At 39.0% G+C, this 22,124-nt stretch overlaps 1 protein-coding gene across 2 annotated transcripts in view; it reads left to right on the top strand.

Moving 5' to 3' along the window:
• Nucleotides 1-22,124, top strand: part of Cfap44 (cilia and flagella associated protein 44) — a 135,278-nt gene that overhangs the window by 82,909 nt on the left and 30,245 nt on the right. For both annotated transcript variants that reach the window (XM_074073144.1, XM_074073143.1), the window contains exons 27-28: nt 6,659-6,862; nt 7,839-8,034. In XM_074073144.1, the coding sequence (XP_073929245.1) occupies nt 6,659-6,862; nt 7,839-8,034 (400 nt within the window). The remainder of the gene's footprint in view (nt 1-6,658; nt 6,863-7,838; nt 8,035-22,124) is intronic.

Here is a 22,124-nt window from a genome sequence, read left to right as displayed (position 1 = left end):
AGTCTTTATATTTCCTGGAAAACCTTTTCTTGTTCAAGTCCCCAGTTTAGAGGGTCTTTTCTGGAGCCTGCTGTGGCCTTATAAAGTGGTTTGGCCAGGCTTGAATATCAAGGTATCCATATGCGACAGAATCCTGCCACTCCCAGGAATTCTCAGACCTCCTTCTTGGTCTTTGGCTGAGGGATGGAGCAGACAACCCACTTCCTCTCTGGACCCAAGGTGCGCTGTCCCTTTGAGATGGCGAATCCAAGGTATCAGACCTCTTGTTGGCAAATTTGGGCCTTTTTCCAGGAGACTTTGTAGCCTGCCTCGGAGAGTTGGGTTAGCAGTGCCCTTGTCCCTTCCCAGCACTTCTCCTGTTCGTGGCTTGCCAGGAGCAGATTGTCCACGTATTGAAGCAAAGTGCAGCTTGGAATTTCTTCCGGGAACATTGACAAATCCGCTGGTAGGGCTTCCCTGAACAGGGTAGGGGAGTTCTTGAAGCCCTGGGGAATTCTAGTCCAAGTCATTTGCGTTTTTCTTCCAGTATGGGGGCCTTCCCATTCAAAGGCAAACAAGGGCTGACTAACTGGTGCCAGGCAAAGGCAGAAGGAAGTGTTCTTTAGGTCCAGGCAGGTGAACCAGCTTGCTTGTGGTGGTAGAAGACTCAGGAGAGTGTAGGGATTAGGGACTACTGAGTGCAGTGTGATAATGGTGTTGTTGACTGCCGCAGGTCCTAGATGGGCCAGTAATCTTCTCCCCCTGCCTTCTTGATGGGCAACAGTGGGGTGTTCCATGGCGATTGGCAGTCGATTAATATCCCTGCATCCTTCACCCGCTGTGGGTGGGTCTGAATTCCTAGGCTGCTTCCCATGGTACTGGACACTGCCTCTGTCTGACAGGGAGAGCCTCGGGCTTGAGTTCTACCATTACAGGCTCATGATTGCGAGCCAGGCCGGGGGCCCTGTTCTCAGTCCAGATGTCAGGAAACTCCTCCAGCAGGCAGATGGGCTTCACCAGGGCCCCCTTTTCCTGGTGGTAGAGTTGCCATTCGTCTCCCGTGGGCATGGTCACTGCCATGATGAGGGTGTTTGGTCCCCTCACAGATTTGCAGACCCTCCCTGGGTGGGCTCACAGCTTGGGCTCCGAGCTTTGTTAGTAAGTCCCTTCCCAGCAAAGGATTTGGGCATTGTGGTAAATACAGGAATTCAGGAGTCATCTCATGCCCTCCGAGCTGGCACGTCTGGGGTTGGCAGAACTGCCAGGCAGTTTGGGTGCCAGTGGCTCTGACGATTGTGGCTCTGTGCTGGGTGAGTGGAGCTACCGGCTTAGTGACCACGGAATGCTCAGCGCTTGAGTCCACCATGAAAATCATTGGTTGGCCCCCCGCTTTCATTTCAACTGTGGGCTCTCAGGGGCCTAGTAGTAAGGAGCCCGGTCTTTCCTAGTCTGATCCAATTCCTGCTAGGCCAATGAGATCTTGGGCCTCTGGTTCAGGCTGCCATCCTCTCTTCTTTCCCGGAGCAATTCTGTTAGTCTCCAATGTTGTCCTCTTGCAATGGGGACATTCATTTTTCCAGTGGCCAATCTCCTTGCAATAGGAACATTGTCTTGCAGTAGTGGGGTTCTCCCATTGGGTATCCCCTTCCAAGGAGGGGCTGACTGCTGAGTTGAGTCTGGCTTCACCAGTGCTGCAGCCAACAAGGATACCTTGGCTTTCATTCTTTTATCAGCTTCCCATTTTTCTTCATTTTCTCGGTTTACGAAGACTTTATTTGCCACTTCTAACAGCTGAGTGGCATTCATCCCAGTGAAACCTTCAAGTTTTTGAAGTTTTCTGTGAATGTCAGCATATGATTGAGTCACAAACGCTGTATTGACCATTTGTTGGTTTTCTGGTGCTTCCAGGTCAAAGGGAGTGTATATTTGGAAGGCCTCACAGAGTCTCTCATAAAAGTCAGTCAGGGTTTCCTCCAGCGTCTAAATAACCACTGCAATTTTGGACCTGTTGGTAGATCTCTTAGCTCCAGCCCTAAGCCCATGTAGGAGGGCGGCACGATATTGAGTAAGATCTCCTCGTCCTTCTGCTGTATTGAAGTCCCAAGTGGCTCGAGCATAGGGACCGCCTCTCTTGCCCATGCTTCTGTGTCTAGGGTTCCTGCTGGGGCTTGCCCTTGGGGCCAGCGGCGAGCCTCTGTCAGAATTCTCTGCTGCTCTTCTGTATTGAAAAATGTCAGGAGGGTCTGCTGGCAGTCATCCCAAGTGGGTTGATGGGGCTGGAATATGGATTCTAGGAAATCAGCCATAACCTGAGATTTTTCTGAATATGACAGCATATGATTCCTCCAATTTAGGAGGTCAGTCGAACTGAAGGGCTGGTAATAAAGGATATAGAGTGTTGGGCTGGACCGTGCCATCAGCATCAACCCGCTGGGGCCCTTGCATCTCACGGAGAGACATCTGCAAGGCCCTGGCTTGAGGGGCCAGTGCCTGAGATGTGCAAAGATGGCATCTCAGGGGCTGTGGACTCAGACTCCAAGCTGGGGATGGGTGTGGGACATCGCTGGGACTAGGAGGCTGCTGGTGGGGCGGAGAAGGGCTCACTGAGGGTGGCGGGCTGTCTGAGAAAGGTGGCACTGGCTGCTCTGATGGTGGAGGTATGCTGGGAATGTATGGTGGGGGCACTGGCAGCTCATCTTCTGGATCCCCTTGCAGAACAGGTTTGGTCAGATTCTGGTCTTTAGGCTTTATTGCCTGGGCCACAAAAACTCTGCTCTGTCCCTTTTTATTAGCACAGAATCAGACCCAAGAGGGCATGGTCTGAGCCACCTGGAGCCAGGAGTCAATGTATGGAAACTGGTCAGGGTACCCAGGGTTTCCTCTTATGATCTGATAAATGGCTCTGACTGAGGGCAAATCTAGAGTGCCTTCAGGGGGCCAGTTGACCCCAAAAGTGGGCCATTCTGACTTGTATAGTGTGCGCAGCCTTCCAGGAGACATTTTAATCCCATAATCCCCTGCGAATCCCTTCTTAAAATGTTTAAGCATTACAATCCAGGACTGTGGGTTTTGAAGAACTTCCACCTATGGCAATTAGAAGTGTCCCCTATTTCCACCCTGTGTATTCCCCCCTGCATCGGTGATGCAAAGACAAATAAGGATGGGTGCCCCTTCAGGAGAAGAGGCCAATCAGATGTCTTTCTGGCCGCATCTCAAAGGAACTTTGGTGCTCTTAGCATTGATGGCAGGGTCAGCCTTGTGACTCTGGACCGGGATGCCCCTGATGCCACCCCAAGGTGTATGAGGTTTACCATGGTACCGCAGAACAGACCTACTCAGACCCCATAGCTTTTCAGCCATGGGGCCACAAACTCAAGCCTGAAGCGAGGACAAATCAGACCACTCACTCACACACTCGGTCTGAAGTTATTACAGTTTTCCTTCCCCCCTTCTTAGATGATTCTCTGAACTGTGGAACTCCTCTTGGAGGTTCCTGGGAGTGGATCAAGCTCCCCTTCCATCCAATGGACTGATTTCCCAGTGGTGGTGCTTACAGAGTCCAGACGAGAGTGCCAGATGAGTTGGTCCACTTCTCCTTGGAGTCCAAGCTGGGCTGAGACTGCTCAGAGAATTGGGGCACTGGGGTGAAGGAGGACCTGGCATACCATTGGGTGACGCACCACCTCATTCAGTCCCGTATCTCTCCCTACTCCAATGCAGCCCAGCTGCTGGCTGATGGCTCAAGGGGCTAGTCGGTTGGAATCTCCCTGGGGCCTCCAAAATGTTGTGGCAATATAGTCAACAAGAAACCAAGTGACACTCGGAGGAGTGGAGAACTCAGATTTTATTTTTATGCCAGCAGGCTCAGACATGTACCTGTGTCTGAGCCCTGAACAAAGGATTCACAAGATATTTAAAAGACAATGCAGGACATCAGGTTATAAAACTGTGCTCAGGTTATGGTGTTCTAACCAGTGAGTTAGAGACCTAAGATTGTTTGGGTTAATTGGGCTGAGCTAGGGACCTAATGTTGTTTAGATAAGGTCAGCAGGGGAGACCTGCTTTGGAAAATTTATTTACAAGTAGGGCAGGAATGGGTGCTTATCTCTGCCTGGTGCCTTTCATCTCAGTCCTGAACTTTTGCATGGCTCTAATGGGCAATTCCTCATGCTTTACAGCTCTGTCTGAGGTTAGAGCTTTTAATTGACAGTTTACCATGTTTTATGACCCTGTTTCAAGGCTACCTTCCCCTTCAGTCTAAGTGAAGTCATTCATAGTAATGGGAGGTGAAAGGGCAGCTTTCAGAAGATAATACATAATTGTGATGGTGCATAATTTAAAATCTTCCAGGCACGTAGGCATGCTCTGCTTTTCACCATCCTCTTTTCTCCAATGTGTGATTTGCTCTAGTAGTTGGGAATACTTAGGGTTAGAATGGGGCTTGAAATTGTTCTGGAGCTGGAATGGCAAGAGATATTTCTCAGAAAATCAGGACCAGACTGGGGCCAGATGAGAAGGATAGGCTTCAAAGACTAAAGGGATCTTTCTTGGATAGATTGCTTCTCACTGCCAGTATGCATCAAGATTCCCATTCCTCAGTGTCTTTTCAGCCCCATCTATGATCCTGCTCCCTGTAGATTTGTGACCTTATTATTCACCTTTATTTCTACTTCCTCTAATGCTGTTTTCTCAGTGTTCCTGCCTGCTCCACTCTCCCTATCCCTCCCTTGTATCTGTGATTTTTATTCCTTTTCTACTTTCTTCTACCTGTGATGACTTCCTTCCAGAAATGAGCTATAATTCAAAGCACAGCCTAGTTTCAAACCTTGTCTAGCATCTTCTGCCCACATGACATACTCTCCCATTGTTCCTAAACTCCATTGCACCTGTAGTCAGCACATGTTTTACACTTGTCTTTCTTGATGTTTCATGTGTGTTAGTTTTGTCTCACAAATTAGATTATGCGATTCTTGAAAGAAGGGCTATGTATACTTCTGACTCCCCTACATTGTCTAGACAGTTACTGACATATGATATTCAGTCATATGTTTTGATTTAATTATAAATAATTCATTAATGAAATAAATATTTATTGGACATTCAATGTGCAGGTATTGGGATATGACAATACACAAAAAATATATATTCTCTATCCTCACAAAGCTTTCAGGCTATCAGTGGTGAGAGTGAGAATAAAATAAGCACAAAACTTATAAACTGATAAATCTATGTGGTCCAGTTTCAGAATGGTGTTGTGAAGGAGAAAATATAGCCCATCCTCCAGAGAAACTTATGAATAATTCAAATTTATTAAACAAGCACTAAAAGGAAGACCAAACATGTAATCTATAGCCGTACTTCTTTGAAAGTTTAATTTTTCTTCTTTTTGGGTTTATTTTATTTAGCTCACTAAAATTCTCTAGTAGTTTCACTGCCCCAAACACACAGATTTCTTCCTCTTCCTCAGCCCTTAGTTGGGGACCTTACTTCACAACAGTCTTGATAGTTGAGACTTCATATAATATATAATGAACAACCTGATGAAAAACATACAGTGGTTTGCCTCTTACTAATATATTAATTTTCTTAGAAGCCTTTGGAACTCTCTCTTGATCTCTTTTGGAGGCTGTGGGATGAGGTGAATAGAGTTGAGTCAAATCAGAGTAAAACTGAAGACTGGACGGCAGTAGAATAAGGTCCTCACCAGGAGTAGGGATACTTAGGTTCTTATCCCACCTTTATAATAAAGTAAACTTCATCTTAGGAAAACCACCTTTGGCCTCACTTCTTCACTGTAAAGTGAGAACATTTGAACAGTTTCTTGTGTTCCATAATCATATTTATGTATTTTAAAGTATTTACCATTCTGGGGGATGGTGGTATGGCTCAGGTGGTAAAGCACCTGCCTAGGAAGCATAAGGCACTGAGTTCAAACCATAGTACTGGCAAAAAATTGAAAACTTTTCAAAATAAGTTGGGGATCCAGGTGCTGATGGCTCGTACCTGTAACCCTAGCTACTCAGGAGACAGAGATCAGGAGGATCACAGTTCAAAGTCATCTGGGCAATAGTTTGTGAAACTTTATCTCAAAATTACCCAACACAAAAAAGGGCTGGTGAAGTGGCTTAAGTGGTAGAGCCTAGCAAGTGTGAGGCCCTGAGTTCAAAGCCCAGTACTGCCAAAAGAAAAAAAAGTTGGGGAAAATATTCACTATGCTAGTATGAGGAAGACAGTTCAATGGTACTGTGGGGGATTCAAAGGAGACATAAAAATATTACACACAGGGTTGGTGGAGTGACTCAAGTGGTAGAATGCCTGCCTTGAAAGTGTGGGACTCTTGAGTTCAAACCCGGTACCACCAAAAAAAAAAAAAAAAAAAAAAAACTACACACAAAAAATTGTGTTCACATAGTGCAGCCAGAAGGTCATTGTTGATGATAGCTTAATCAGTGGTGAAGAAATAGCTTCAAGGACTATACTTATAGAATTCCCACCATTTAATAATTTAATTTATGCAAATTTAATGCCATTAATGTATTAATTTATTTGATCACACATAAAATTCTCTATCCATTATAAGAAAAAGTATTTTTAGACAAATTAGTATTGTTTGATAGTTTAAAAAATGCCTACCTATTCCTTTTAACTTATATATCCTCAAATGTTTTTTCTACCTCAGATCAAAGAGCTGATTGTCACTTTTGATGCAGAACTCCGTCTCCTGAGACATCAGAAACTGAAACTAGATACTCAGATGAAATTATCTGACCTACATCATGTCACATTATTTCAAGAAATGCTTCTTCTCAAGAATTTTGAAAAGCAGGAAAATATACTTCAAGAGCGTGTTAATTCCTTAGACAAAGAGGAGCAAGATATACAAGTAAGCATAGGAAGAATTCTAGCTGCTTCTTTTTTCCTTTGTTTTGTTTCATTTTCCCACTTAAGCTAGCCCTCATCTCCTCTTGTCTTTGTCTCCTTTTTCCTGTTGTTCCTAGTTGCTTTCCATCCTTATTATCCTTGGTCAGAAAGAAATGGTTCTGACTTTTTAGTGAATTTATCCAATGTTTTGTAAGGCACAAAAAAGGACTTTTCAAACGTAAGCCTTATATTTAGTTTATCTGTGGATTTCAAGAGTATATGTTTTGTCACCAGCTGTCATAGGAAATTGAGTATTTATGATGTTATCTGTATGCACATTACTAGGAAAGAAGCCAGTGAATTTTTAAAACTATGATAGCTAGTTTCAGTGTGATATATAATTGATTATCATAGGAAACAGTTTATTATATCTACATGTTAAATTTAAAGGAATAAAAACTATTTTATTGAAGAGAAAGGAATCTATTGAATACAGATTATATGTGGAAGGGTAAGATCAGATTTTAGATATATCAGGTTCACAAGAGATAGTGTTTGTTGTAGTTATCATGTGTCAGCACAGGAAAAATCTTTGTTTTGAAACATGTAAAAATATTAACTGATACCCAAATATCAGTAAAAATTGCAATTTGAAGGCTGATCTTTCTGATTCTGAACTTAACTGATTTTTTACCAAAGAATTATAAAATGTAACCAAATAAATTGGTTATATTTCTGCAAGCATCAAAAATGTAAACTTCTGCCAGTGGCTCACATCTGTAATCCTAGCTACTCACCTGAGTTCAAACCCCAGTACTGTCGAGAGAGAGAGAGAGAGAGAGAGAGAGAGAGAGAGAGAGAGAGAGAGAGAGAGAGAAATGTAAACATTTAAAAAATGTTTGTAAGCTTTAGCTTTGCACTGTTGAGTATATTGGTCTCTGAAGTTGGTTTATTAAAAACATTTTATTTATCAATTGTTCTTACTTTTGTTCCTTTAGTGGAAACTAAATGAAACTCTTAAAGAGATGGAAGAGAAAAAGAATGGAATCACTATTCTCCAGGAACAGGAAAAGGCACTCTATGCAGGTTTCCAAACAGCCCTTGGAGAAAACAATAAATTTGCAAACTTCCTCATGAAAGTCCTGAAGAAGAAGATTAAGCGAGTAAAGAAAAAGGAGGTTGAAGGAGATGCTGGTTCGTACTCCTTTTCCACATATTCCATTTTCTCCCATCAGCATGAAATGGACAGGGCAGAGGCTCCTCCAAGATGTCACTGTTTTTTTTTTTTTAACTACAACATAGACAATGTGGAAGTGATGTGGGGGTTAGCAAGGAGGGGATATGAGCCTTTATGGTGCTTAAACATCTAGATTGTGTGTATGTGTTACCAATTCACATAAGGTAGTTTATTTAACAAGTACCTGTTTTCATGTTTATTTGCCATCTTTATCTGCAGTGAAAGGTCTCTTTACATCTTTTGTCCGTGTTTGAATAGGATTGTTTGGTTTTTATTATTGAGTTTTGAGAGTTCTTTGCATGTATTCTTGATATTAGTTCTGTGTCTAATGTGTGGCTCACAAGTATGTGTCTCCAGTAGATGGCTTGTCTTTTCAGTTGCTGTAGCACCGTTTGTTGGAAGTGTTGCCTCTTTTCCATTGAATTGCTTTTGATCTTTGCCACAATCTTCTGGGCATATTTGTGTGACTCTATTCCTAGGTTTCCTATTCTGTTCCATTGACTTAAGTCTTGGTTACTAGAACTACATATTGAGTTCTAAAATAAGGTAGATTCATTCCTTCCACTTTGGTCTTTTTTTCCAAAATTGTTTTATTACTATAGTTTCTTTATTTTTCTATACTTTAGAATAATCTTGTTTACATCTACAAAAATATCTTGTTGGAACTTTTAGAGCAATTGGGTCAAATGTGTAGTAATTTGGGAGGCCTGGCATCTTAATGACTTTACCTTCCAGTGTATGAATACAGTTATAGTTCTATTTACATAGATTTTTAATTTTTTTCATCAGCATGGAATAAAACATATAAATCATCATATTCATGTCCTGTTAGATTTTTTCCATGTTTCTTCTTAGGCATTTCTGGGTTTGAGTGATTTTAAATGGCACTATATTTTGCACCTCAGTATCTTCATGTTCATTGCCAGTATGTAGAAATTAAAGTGATTTTTATATGTTTGACTCAAATCCCATAACCTGACTTAATAGTTCTCAGAGTTTTGGGTACATTTTTTGGGATTTTCTAGGTAAACAATAATTTTGTCAATAAGGAAGGTTTTACTTCTTTCTTTTTGGTCTGTGTGCCTGTGTCCTTTTTTTTTTTTTTTTTTTTTTGCCTAATTCCATAGCTAGAATATACAGTATTGTATATTCTATGTATATGTTGAAAGCTGATATCCTTGCTATATTCCTAATCTTAAGGGAAAACATTCAGTCTTTTTATCATTAAGCATTTTGATGTCTGTAGCTGTTTCATATATGTTCTTTATCAGCTTGAGGATGCTTCCTTTTTTCATGCATATTTTTGTTGTTGTTATCGTTTGGATTTTTTTGAGACAAGGTCTCACTAAATAGACCATATTGTCCTCAAACTCACAACCCTCTTGCCTCAGCCTCCCTAGTGCTGGGATTATAGATGTGCACCACTATGCCCAGCTTTCATGAGTTTTTAATCATGAATGGTGTTGAATTTTTTCTTCATCAATTGATGATCATATGATTTTTTTTGTCCTTTAACTTGTTAATATAGTAGTATTAGCTGACTGTTGAGCCAGACTTTATCCCTGAAATAAACTGAACTTGGTAGAGTATAAAATTTTTTTTAATTTACAACTCATTAAGAGTACAAGGGGGTTTCATGTGAAAATCCATATATGCTGTAATATGTTTTGAGCAAGTTCACCACCTGTTATATTCCCTTAACCCCCTTCCTCCTCCCTCTCTTTTAAAAACAATATTTGGTGGGTTTCTTTATGGTATTGCCATACATGTATAAGTAACACATTTTTATCCTCTTCACTCCCTGGTACCCTCTGTTTCCTCTCCCCCACCTGTTGATTGCCTACCCCCTTCCTTTTGCACTCAAGTCCAGTTATGATTGCTATTTCTATCATTTTAGATCTGGATTCTGCATATGAGTAAAAATATGCAATATTTGGCTTTTTGAGCTTGGCTTATTTCACCTAATATGATGATCTCCAGTTTCATCCATTTTCTTAAAAATGGCATAATTTCCTTTTTCTTTATGACTGAGTAATACTCCATTATATATGTCACATTTTCTTTATCCATTCATTGGTTGTTGGGCACCTACACTGGTTCCACCACTTGACTATTTTGAATAACACTGTGAGAAACTTGAGTTTGCAGGTATTCCTCTTGTATGCTGATTTACTCTCCTTCGAATATATGCCCAAGAGTGGTTTAGCAGAGTCATAAAATATGTCTATTTTTAACTTTTTGATAAGTCTCCATACTGATTTCTACAGTGGCTAGACTAATTTACTTCCCCACCAGCAGTGTATGAGGGTTCCTTTTCTCTACATCCTTGCCAGCATTAGTTGTCCTTTTCTTGATGATAGATCATCTGTCTGGGCTGAAGTAGAATCTCAGTGCTGTTTTGGTTTGCATTCTCTTTATGGCTAAAGATGTTGAACATTGTTTCATGTATTTATTGGCCATCTGTATTTCTTCTTCTGAGAACTGTCTGTTCAATTAATTTGCCCATTTATTAATTGGATTATTTGTTCTTTTAATGCTTAATTTTTGAGCTCTTTGTATATCTGGATATTAATCCCTTATCTGATGAATAGCTGACAAAGATTTTCTCCCATTCTGTAGGCTGTCTCTTCATTATGGTAATTATTTCCTTTGATGTACAAAAGATTTTCAATTTGTGTGATTCTGTTTGTTAATTCTTATTCTTATTTCCTGGGCAACTGGAGTCCTATTCAGAAAATACTTGCCTATGCCTATATTTTCAAGAGTTTTCCTGTAATAGTTTCAGAGTTTGCAGTCTTAACTTAAAATCTTTGATTTTGAGTTGATTTTTGTACAGGATGAGCGATAAGAGTCTAATTTCAGTCTTCTGCTATGTAGATAACCAATTTTCCCAGCACCATTTATTGATAAGGCTGTCTTTTCTCCAATATATATTTTGAGCTTTTTAAAGTAGTGGCTGAAGCTATATGAGTTTGTTTCTGGGTCTTCCATTCTGTTCCATTAATCTTTGTATCTGTTTTTGTGCCATTATCAGCTGTTCTTGTTACTGTAGCATTGCTCTTTTTGCTCAGGATTGCTTTGGCTATTTGGGGTCTTTAATAGTTCCATGTGAATTTTAGGATTATTTTTTCTAGTTCTGAGAAGAATGTCATAGGTATTTTGATGAAGATCACATTGAATCTATAGACTGATTTGAGTAGTTTCGCCATTTTTATGATATTACTTCTCCCATGTTCATGAACATGGAAGGTCTTTCCACCTTTTAGTCTTCTTCAGTTTCTTTCTTTAGTTTTTTAAATAATTTTCATTATAAAATTATCTAATCTTTCATATTCTTAGTTAGGTTTTTTCCTAGGTATTTTGGTTTTTTGTATGGCTATTGTGAAGGGGATTACTTTCCTAACTCCTTTTTCAGAAAACCCATTGTAGGTATATAGAAAAGCTACTGATTTTTATATGTTGATTTTATATCCTACTAGTTTACTGAATTTATCAGTTATAACAGTCTTTTGATAGAGTAAGATATTCTATATGTGGAAGAATATCATCTGTAAAGAGGGATTATTTGACTTCCTCCTTTCCTATTTGAGTGCTTTTAATTTCTTTCTCTTGCCTACTTGCTCTGGCTAAAATTTCTAGTAATATATTGAATGAGAGTGAAAGTGGACACCATTATCTTGTTACTTATCTTAAAGGAAATGCTTACAGTTTTCCCCCATTCTGTATAATGCCTTTATTATGTTGAAATATGATCATTGTATATCTAATTTATTCAGTATTTTTATCATGAAAGGATGTCACATTTTACCAAGTGCTTTTATTGCATCTATTGAGATAATGATGTAATTTTTATCCTTGGTTCTATTTACATGCAGTATTATATTTATTGATTTGTGTATATTGAACCATCCTTGCATCCCTGGAATGAAACCAACTTGAATTATAGTATATGATCTTTTTAATGTGCTGTTGAATTGAGGATTTTTGCATCTTTGTTTGTCAGGGATATTGGCATCTAGTTTTCTCTTTTTGTTGTGTCTGTAAGGTTTTGATAGTGAGGTAATGCTGGCTTCATAGAATGACTTTGGAAGTATTCCTTCTGTTTCTATTTTATTGAATTGTTTGAGAGCATAGGTGTTCTTTAAAAGTTTGGTGAAGTTCAGCAGTGAAGCCATCTGATACTGGGTTCTTCTTTGTTGGGAGACTTTTTATTATTGATTCAATCTAATTGCTTGTTATGGTTCTATTTAGCTTTCATATATCCTCTTGCAATTTTGGAAGGTAATGTGTGTCCAGAAATTTGTTCATTTCTTCTAGATTTTCCAATTTATTGGCATATAGTTTTGCAATAATAGTCTCTAATAATTCTTCAAATTTTGGTGATAACAGCTTCCATGTCTTTGTTTTCACATCTAATTTTATTTATTGAGGTCTTTTTTTGCTTTCTTTAGATTCATTTAGCCAAAGGTTTGCCAATTATTCTTACCTTTTCAAAAAACCAATTCTTTGTTCCATTGATCTTCTGCGTTGTTTTTTTAGCCTCTATTTCATTTATTTCTGCTCTAATTATTACTTCTTTCTTTGTACTAATTTTTGATTTGGTTTGTTCTTGTTTTTCTAAGACCTTGAGATGCATCGTTAGGTTATTTGAGATCTCTTTTTGTGTGTGTGCAGGTATTCGTTGCTATAATCCTCCTTCATAGTACTATTTTTGTTGTATTCCACAGGTTTTGGGTACCATTTTCATTTGATTCAAGGACCTTTTGCATTTCCTAGCAGACTACTTCAGTGATCCACTATTCATTCAAAAGTGTGTTGTTCAACTTTCATGTTTTGTATAATTTCTGCAGTTTCTCTGCCTGTTCATTTCTAGTTTCATTCCATTGTGATTAGAGAAGATACAGGATATTATTTCAGTGTTTTTAACTTTTAAATACTTGCTTTGTAGTAAGGTCTATATATCCTATTTCTGTGTGCTGATTAAAACAATGTATATATTCTGTGCTGTTGAATGGAATATTCTGTAAAGTCTGTTAAGTCCATTTGATCTGTAGTTTCACTTGACTCTAATGTTTCTTTGGTGATTTTTTTTGTCCAGATGATCTAGCCATTGGTGAGAGTAGGCTATTGAAGTAACCCTCTCTTATTGTTTTCAGCCTATCTCTGCTTTTCTGTTTAGTACTATTTGTTTCATAAAATTGGGTGGTCCATAAGTCAACTCAAAGTAGATCAAATACCTTAATATAAGGCCTGAAACTTTGAAATGACTCCAGGAAGTAGAAGGAAAAACATTGGAACATATAAGTATAGAGAATGACTTCCTAAGCAGAACTCAAAAGGCTCAGCATCTAAGAGAAAGAATGAACAAATGGAATTGCATCAAACTAAAAAGCCCTGCACAGCAAAAGAAACAGTCTCTAAACTTAAGAGACAGCCCACAGAATGGAAGAAAATCTTTGCCAGCTACTCATCCATAAGGGACTAATATCCAGAATCTACATGAATCTCAAAAACTCAACCTCCAAAGAATCAACAGCCCAATGAAGAAGTGGGCATATGAATTAAACAGGGAATTCTCAAAGGAAGAGGTACAAATGGCCAGTAAATACATAAAGAAGTGTTCAAGATCCAAGATGGCAACTAGGGTGCAGAACCAGACAGCATGCGTGCTGTGATTCCAAAACCCTGCTGAGATGCTAGAGTCACACTTGGTGGAAATAAAGTACCAAGGAGAATCAAAACTTCAACACCCTAAACCCCTAGCCTATAGAAAGCTTCTCCATGCCACATTACACTGAGAAAACAGGAGGGTTCCCGCCATTGCCAGCTGTTGACAACAAACCTGCCTGCAAGACATTTGGGAGGCCAAACTGGTGAGTGCCAAGCATCACACAGTATTCTCCCAGCCACCTCCAAGATAAACCAGCATAGCCCCCTGTTCAGACTGACTCCCCAGCAAAAAAAAAAAAAAAAACTGAACAATAAACAATGAACTGAAAACTAGCACACAGCAGAAGGGGCAGGATTGCCAAAAATGCATAGAAGAAAGAGGGAGAGGCAAGGAGCTAATCTCAGCAGAACTATCAGTAAACAAATGCTGGAAAGGCAGGAAGGCCAACAGTGGGTGGCTGATAAGCCACTCCCTGAAGCAGGGCAGGTAGCAGACCACAAAACTCATCTCCTGAGCCAGTAAGCAACACCCAAAGTCAAATGGCTCCACAAAATTAAAAAACAAACAGTGAACCATCACAACATGCTGACAGCAGGGGCCAGGTGATGGAACACTGACCCTGCCCCAGAGAAAAGGGGCAAGGCAAAGAAACAAGCCCCCAGTAAATAAGCACAGCAAAAAGCCACTTCCAAAGCAGGACAACTGGTGGACTATAGAGATGATATCCTGAACCTGAGAACAGCATGCAAACTTAAAAAGCCACACCTCAGTGAGGGAGGAGTTGACCAAGCAACTGCTGCTGAGAGAAGAAAAAAACACTAACCAAAAACAAATCACCTGGCAAGACTACAGCAGAGATTCTGCTTAAATACCAACACCAGGACTGGTTGCTAGAGGAGTAACACCAGAACTTAAACTAAGACTGATTTTCTATTGTTCTTGAACCTGGAGTTTTTTGTTTGTTTGTTCATCTCTCCCCATTGATTTCTTTGGTTTTGTTTTGTTGTTGTAGTTAGTTTTACTATTGTGGGTTTTCTATTTTTACTTTTACTCCTATTATCTTTTTTTTTCTCTTTCTATACTATCAACTTAACTATCATCATCCTCTCATGCCTACTCTCTCCCCCTTCACTCTCCATCCTTCTCCTGTGCTAAAACCCATTGCTCTCCTTTCACCTACTCTCTTCCCCCAGCCCTCATCTTTCCCTCCCATTCTCCCCTAACCTGTCACCAAACTACCCCTCCCTCATCACCCACTGAACAACCTACTATACCAACTTTACACAACCCCAAACTCTTGCAGTCCCTAACACAAATACCCTCTTCTACAGCAACTGAAATATACCCAAACACACAAAGGACCACAAAAACAGCAGTCCCCACATTGCTTTCCCTACTCATCCACCCCACTTCCCATCTCCACCTTTAGTGCCACCCTATTTAACTCCCCAAATCCCTATAGCTAGCATTACAAATGTTAACCCCCCCCATTACAAATGTTAACCTGCTCTGGTAGTAATATAGATATTACTACCAGAGGATCTTCTATATAACACATGAACTACTGCTCAGGTATTAAACCTGTGAATTAGTTAATACTAACTTACACCCAACCAGGGACAGAAATAGCATACCAACTTACCTAAAAGCCCAAGACAGCCACAAAACAAAAATTAAATCAAGGGAAAGAAACCAGGTGACTAAAAACACCCACTAGCCTATCAAGAACATAGTTGCACAGTACCAAGTTGAGCAATGGGAAGAGGAAAAAGGGATGAAACCATTCTCCCCCCCCAAAATAATTTAATACAGGATTTAGAGGGAAATGAAGAAAATAGATACCCAGTTCCAGACCACAACAAAACAAAGAAAAATGACACCAAAGAACCCAATGGTGTCCACAAGAACATCCTCAAAGAAGAAATCCTCCAAGTAATCACTGAGAATTTCATGGAGATGATACTAGACATGGTTAACCAAAACGTAAAAGAGGCACTCAAGAAATTTCAAGACGCCAAAAATAAAGAATACGAGAAGACACAGAAACAAATAAATGAACTCATAGGAGCCCTAAATAAACACCAAAGTGAAACAGAGAACACTATAAATAGAGAGATAAATGAATTAAAGATGAAAATAGGCAATATTAAAAAGGAAGTGACCCATGATATGGAAAACCTTGGAAAAAAGAATGATAAAGAAACACAAAACACAGTGGAAGGCCACTCCAGCAGACTAGAAAAGCAGAAGACAGAATCTCAGAACTTGAAGATGGAATGGAAATTAAAGGAAAAACTGAAGAACTGTTACTCAAAGAATTCAAAACCTGTGAAAGGAATATGCAAGAACTCACCAAAAACATCAAAAGACCAAACCTGAGAATCGTGGGTATTGAAGAAGGAGAAGAGGTGCAAGCAAAAGAAATCCGTAATATATTCAACAAAATAATAACAGAAAATTTCCCAAACCTAGAGAAAGTTATGCCCATTGAGGTACAGGAAGCCTCCAGGACACCAAACAGACTTGACCAAAACAGAACTATCCCATGACATATATCATTAAAACAACTAGCACAGAGAATAGAGAAAGAATATTTAAGGCTGTAAGAGAGAAAAAACAAATAACATACAAAGGTAAACTCATCAAAATCACAGCAGATTTCTCAACAGAAACATTAAAAGCAAGGAGACTATGGAGTGAGGTAGTTTGGGAACTGAATAAAAATAACTTCAACTCTAGGATGCTCTACCCAGTAAAACTATCATTCAAAATAGATGGAGCAATAAAAGCAGAAGATAAAACAATATATGACCACCAAGCCACTACTACAAAAGATTCTTAAAAGAATCCTGCATACAGAAAATGAGAGCATACAAAACCAAGAAAGGACAGGCAGTACCAAACCACAGGAGAACAAAAGGCAAGAAAGTAGAGAGTAACATTGATTTAGATGCACACAATCAAACCCTTAAACAACAAAAACAACTAAATGACAGGAATCACCACACACCTATCAATACTAACACTGAATGTTAATGGACTTAATTCACCCATTAAAGACACTGTTTGGCAAACTGTATTAAAAAGAAAGATCCAACAATCTACTGTTTACAGGAGACCCATCTCATCAACAGAAACAAGCACTGGCTTAGGGTGAGAAGCTAGGAGAAGATTTACCAAGCCAATGGGCCCTAAAAACAGGCAGAAGCAGCAATACTTGTCTCAGACAAAGTAGACTTCAAACTTACATTGATCAAACGAGATAAAGAAGGACATTTCATACTAATAAAAGGGGAAATATACTAAAAGGAAATAACAATTATCAACCTATATGCACCCAACGTCAGCACCCAATTTCATCAAACATACTCTGAAGAACCTAAAAACATTTATAAACTCCAACACAGTGGTAGTGGGAGACATTAATACCCCCCTGTCACCAATGGATAGGTCATCCAAACAAAAAATCAATAAAGAAATTCTAGAACTAAATCACATCATAGAGCAAATGGACCTAGCTGATGTCTACAGAATATTTCATCCAACTTCTGCACAATATGCATTCTTCTCAGCAGCCCATGGAACCTTCTCCAAAATTGATCATATCTTAGGGCACAAAGCAAGTCTCAGAAAATATAAGAAAATAGAAATAATACCATGCATTCTATCTGATCACAATGCATTAAAACTAGAACTCAACAACAAAAACAATAGTAAAAAAAAATTCAAAGAATTGGAAGCTGAACAACACAGTGCTCAATGATCAGTGGGTCACTGAGGAAATTAAAGGTCCCTGGAAGGTAATGAAAATGAAAACACAACCTACCAGAACCTATGGGACACAGCAAAGGCAAGCCTAAGAAGAAAGTTTATGGCCATGAGTGCATATATTAAAAGGACAGAAAGATGTGAAATCAAAGACCTAAAGCAACATCTCAAATGCCTAGAAAAACAAGAACAAGCAAAACCCAAAACAAGCAGAGGAGAGAAATAATAAAAATAAGGGCCAAAATTAATGCAATAGAAACAAAAACACCATACAAAGACTCAATGAAAAAAAAGCTGGTTCTTTGAAAAAAATAAACAAGATTGATAGACCCTTGGCAAAAATGACTAAAATGGGGAGAGAAAAAACCCAAATTAGAAATGCAAAAGGGGAGATAACAACAAACACCAAGGAAATCCAGGGAATCATCAGAGACTACTTTGAGAACCTATATTCAAATAAATATGAAAATCTTGAAGAAATGGACAAATTTCTAGATGATTATGACCATCCGAATTTGAACCAAGAGGATATTAACCACATAAATAGACCTATAACTTGAACTGAAATTGAAGCAGCAATAGTCTACCAAAAAAGAAAGTCCAGGACCTGATGGATTCTCTGCTGAATTCTATCAGACATTTAAAGAAGAACTAATACTAACTCTCCTTAAACTTTTCCACGAAATAGAAAGGAAGGAACACTGCCTAACTCATTCTATGAAGCCAGTATTACACTCATCCCAAAACCAGAAAAAGACACCTCCAAAAAGGAGAACTATAGGCCAATCTTCTTAATGAACATTGATGCAAAAATCCTCAATAAAATAATGGCAAACCGAATCCAACAACACATCAGGAAGATCATTCACTACGATCAAGTCAGCCTCCTCCGAGGGATGCAGGGGTGGTTCAACATATGCAAATCTATGAGTGTAATACAGCACATTAATGGAAGCAAAGACAAAAACCACTTGATCATCTCAACAGATGCAGAAAAAGCCTTTGACAAGATTCAACACCACTTCATGAGAAAACCTCTAAGAAAACTAGGCATAGAAGGAAAGTACCTCAACATTATAAAGGCTATATATGACAAACCCACAGCCCACATCATACTTAATGGTGAAAAACTGAAACCATTTCCCCTAAAATCAGGAATGAGACAAGAGTGCCCACTATCCCCACTCCTATTCAACATGGTCCTGGAATTCCTAGCCAGAGCAATTAAGCAAGAAGAAGAAATAAAAGGAATACAAATAAGCAAAGAAACTGTCAAAATATCCCTATTTGCAGATGACATGATCCTATATCTTAAGACCCCAAAATCTCTACTCAAAAACTCCTAGATACCATAAATACCTTCAGCAAGGTGGCAGGATAAAAAATTAACTTACAAAAATCATTAGCTTTTTTATACACCAATAACAAACAAACTGAGAAAGAATGTATGGAAACAATTCCATTTACAATAGCCTCAAAAAAAAAAAATCAAATACCTAGGAGTAAACTTAACAAAGGATGTGAATGACCTCTACAAGGAGAACTACAAACCCCTGAAGAAAGAGATCGAGGAAGACAACAGAAGGTGGAGGGATCTCCCATGCTCATGGATTGGTAGAATCAACATAGTAAAAATGGCTATACTACCAAAAGCAATCTACATGTTTAATGCAATTCCCATCAAAATCCCAATGACATTCATCACAGAGATTTAAAAATCTACCCTAAAATTCATTTGGAAACACAAGATACCACAAATAGCCAAGGCAATACTCACCAAAAAGAGCAATGCTGGAGGTATCACAATACCCAACTTCAAACTATATTACAAAGCAATAGCAATAAAAACGCATGGTACTGGCACAAAAACAGACATGAAGAGAACAGAATTGAGGACCTGGATATGAATCCACATAGCTATGGCCACCTTATTTTTGACAAAGGTGCCAAAAACATACGATGGAGAAGACAGCCTCTTTAACAAATGTGTCTGGGAAATGTGGTTATCTGCCTGCAGAAAGTTGAAACTAGATCCACATTTATCACCCTGTACTAGTATCAGCTCAAAATGGATCAAGGACCTTAACATCAGACCTGAAACACTGAAGTCGTTACAGGAAAGAGCAGGAAACACCCTGGAAGTAATAGGTATAGGCAAGGACTTCCTCAATAGAACCCTAGCAGCTCAGCAACTAAGAGAAAGGATGGGAAAATGGGACTACATAAAATTAAAAAGTTTCTGCACAACAAAAGAAATGGTCTCTAAACTGAAGAGACCACACACAGAGTGGGAGAAAATATTTGCCAGCTATACATCAGACAAAAGATTGGTAACCAAAATATACAGGGAGCTCAAAAAGCTAAACTCTCCCAAAACCAATGAACCAATAAAGAAATGGGCATTGAACTAAACGGAACTTTCTCAAAAGAAGAAATTCAAATGGCCAAAAAACACATGAAAAAATACTCACCATCTCTAGCCATAAAGGAAATGCAAATCAAAACCACACTAAGATTCCACCTCACCCCTGTTAGAATACCCATATTAAAAACACCACTAAAAGCAGGTGTTGGCGAGGACGTGGAGAAAAAGGAACCCTCATACACTGCTGGTGGGAATGCAAGCTAGTAAAATCACTGTGGAATGCAATGTTGCGGCTTCTTGAAAATCTAAAGATAGATCTGCCATATGATCCAGCATTTCCACTCCTGGGGATATACTCAAAGGAAAGTGACACAGGTTATTCCAGAGGCACCTGTACAACCATATTTATTGCAGTGCTATTCACAATAGCCAAGTTATGGAAACAGCCAAGATGCCCAACTACTGATGAATGGATTAAGAAAATGTGGTATTTATACACAATGGAATTTTACTTAGCCATGAAGAATAATGATATCTTTTCATTCACAAGTAAATGGATGGAACTGGAGAAAATCATCTTAAGTGAAGTTAGCCAGGCTCAGAAAGCCAAAAATCATATGTTCTCCCTCATATGTGGGCTTTAGATCTAATACAAATGCAGTAATATTATTAGACTTGAATCACATGCTAAGGGGAGAACTCATACAGGAGGAATAGGGAAAGGTAGGAAAACCAAAACTTGGAAGTGTTTGATGTCCTCAGTTCAGAGGAGCTAATACAGTAACCTTAAAGTGACAGAGGTCACTATGAGAAGGTGACCGGGAAGTATTAAAAGGTCTGGTAGAGATGAATCAATTTGGGTTGTAATACACTTGTGCATGGAAGCAGTGCTAGGAATCTCTCTGTATAGCTATCCTTATCTCAACTAGCAAAAACGCTATGTCTTTCTTATTATTGCTTAGGTCTACTCTTCAACAAAATTGAAGAAAAGGGCAGAACAGGTTCTGCCTGGAAGCAAGGGGGGTGGGAAGGAGAGGGAGGGGGTGGGAGGTGAGGGGAAAAATGGCCCAAGCAATATATGCACATATGAATAAATGAATAAAGAAAAAACATTTTTTAAAGCCACCAGAATGAAGTGCAAAAAAACCCCCAAAAAAGTGTTTAACCTCCCTGGTTGTAAAAGAGGTACAAATCAAAACAACACTTAAGATTTCATCTCACCCCAGTTAGAATGGCTGTAATCAAAGGTAATAACAACAACAAATGCTGGTGAGGATGCAGTGAAACAGGAACCCTTACACACTGTTGTTGGAAATGCAAATTAGTACAACCACTATGGAAAGCAGTATGGAGATTCCTCAAAAAGCTAAAGATAGAACTGCCACATGACTTGTGATACCACTCCTGGGTATCTACTCAAAGGAAAGTAAGTAAGATACAATAGAGATACCTGTACACCAATGTTCATCGCAGCACTATTCACAATAGCCAAGCTTTGGAAACAGCCCAGATGCCCTACAACTGATAAATGAATCAAGAAAATGTGGTATATATAAACAATGGAGTTTTACTCAGCCATAAGGAATAATGACGTGGTTTGAAGGGAAATGGATGCAATTGGAGGACATTATGTTAAGTGAATTAAGACAAGCTCAGAAAGACAAAGGCCATATTTTCTCTCATACATGGAAGACAGATCCAAAAGATAAACATTCACAAAAACAAGCATGATCATATACAAACTCATCTGTAGAACATGTCTATAATAGTAGAACTACTCTATGGAACTTGGGAAAAGAGGGAAAGGAGAAGAGAATGATAGAGCATCAATAATATTGTAAAACATAACAACTATGAACGTAGAGGATATAAAAATGTGTTTTGAAAGCTGTTGAAAAATGGGGTTGGGAGGTAAGTAAGAGTGATAGAAGGCGTTAAATGGATCAAAGTAAAGTATACCCACAGTGGGGATACATTGAGAAACCCCTTTGAACATCAACTTAAATATTAATAATGAAAGACAGGGCTGTAAAATAGGTGAAATGTTTGGGGGGGTACTAGTGCAAAGGAGGAGGATGAGTGAAGGAGATTAAGGTGAAGGGTATATTGTTGATGGACTTACCTATCTGAAGTAGAACAAAGAAACCTCTTGCAATTGCTGCAAGAGGGATGGAGAGGGCTGAGGGGGAGAGACAATGAGGGCAATGTAACTAATGTATACTATAAGCCTAATCAGAATTGTC

The sequence above is a fragment of the Castor canadensis genome, chromosome 5, assembly GCF_047511655.1.
Source record: "Castor canadensis chromosome 5, mCasCan1.hap1v2, whole genome shotgun sequence".
Lineage (NCBI taxonomy): Eukaryota > Metazoa > Chordata > Mammalia > Rodentia > Castoridae > Castor > Castor canadensis.
The sequence above is the reverse complement of the archived record's forward strand: the minus strand, read 5'-3'. Positions and strand labels throughout refer to the sequence as shown.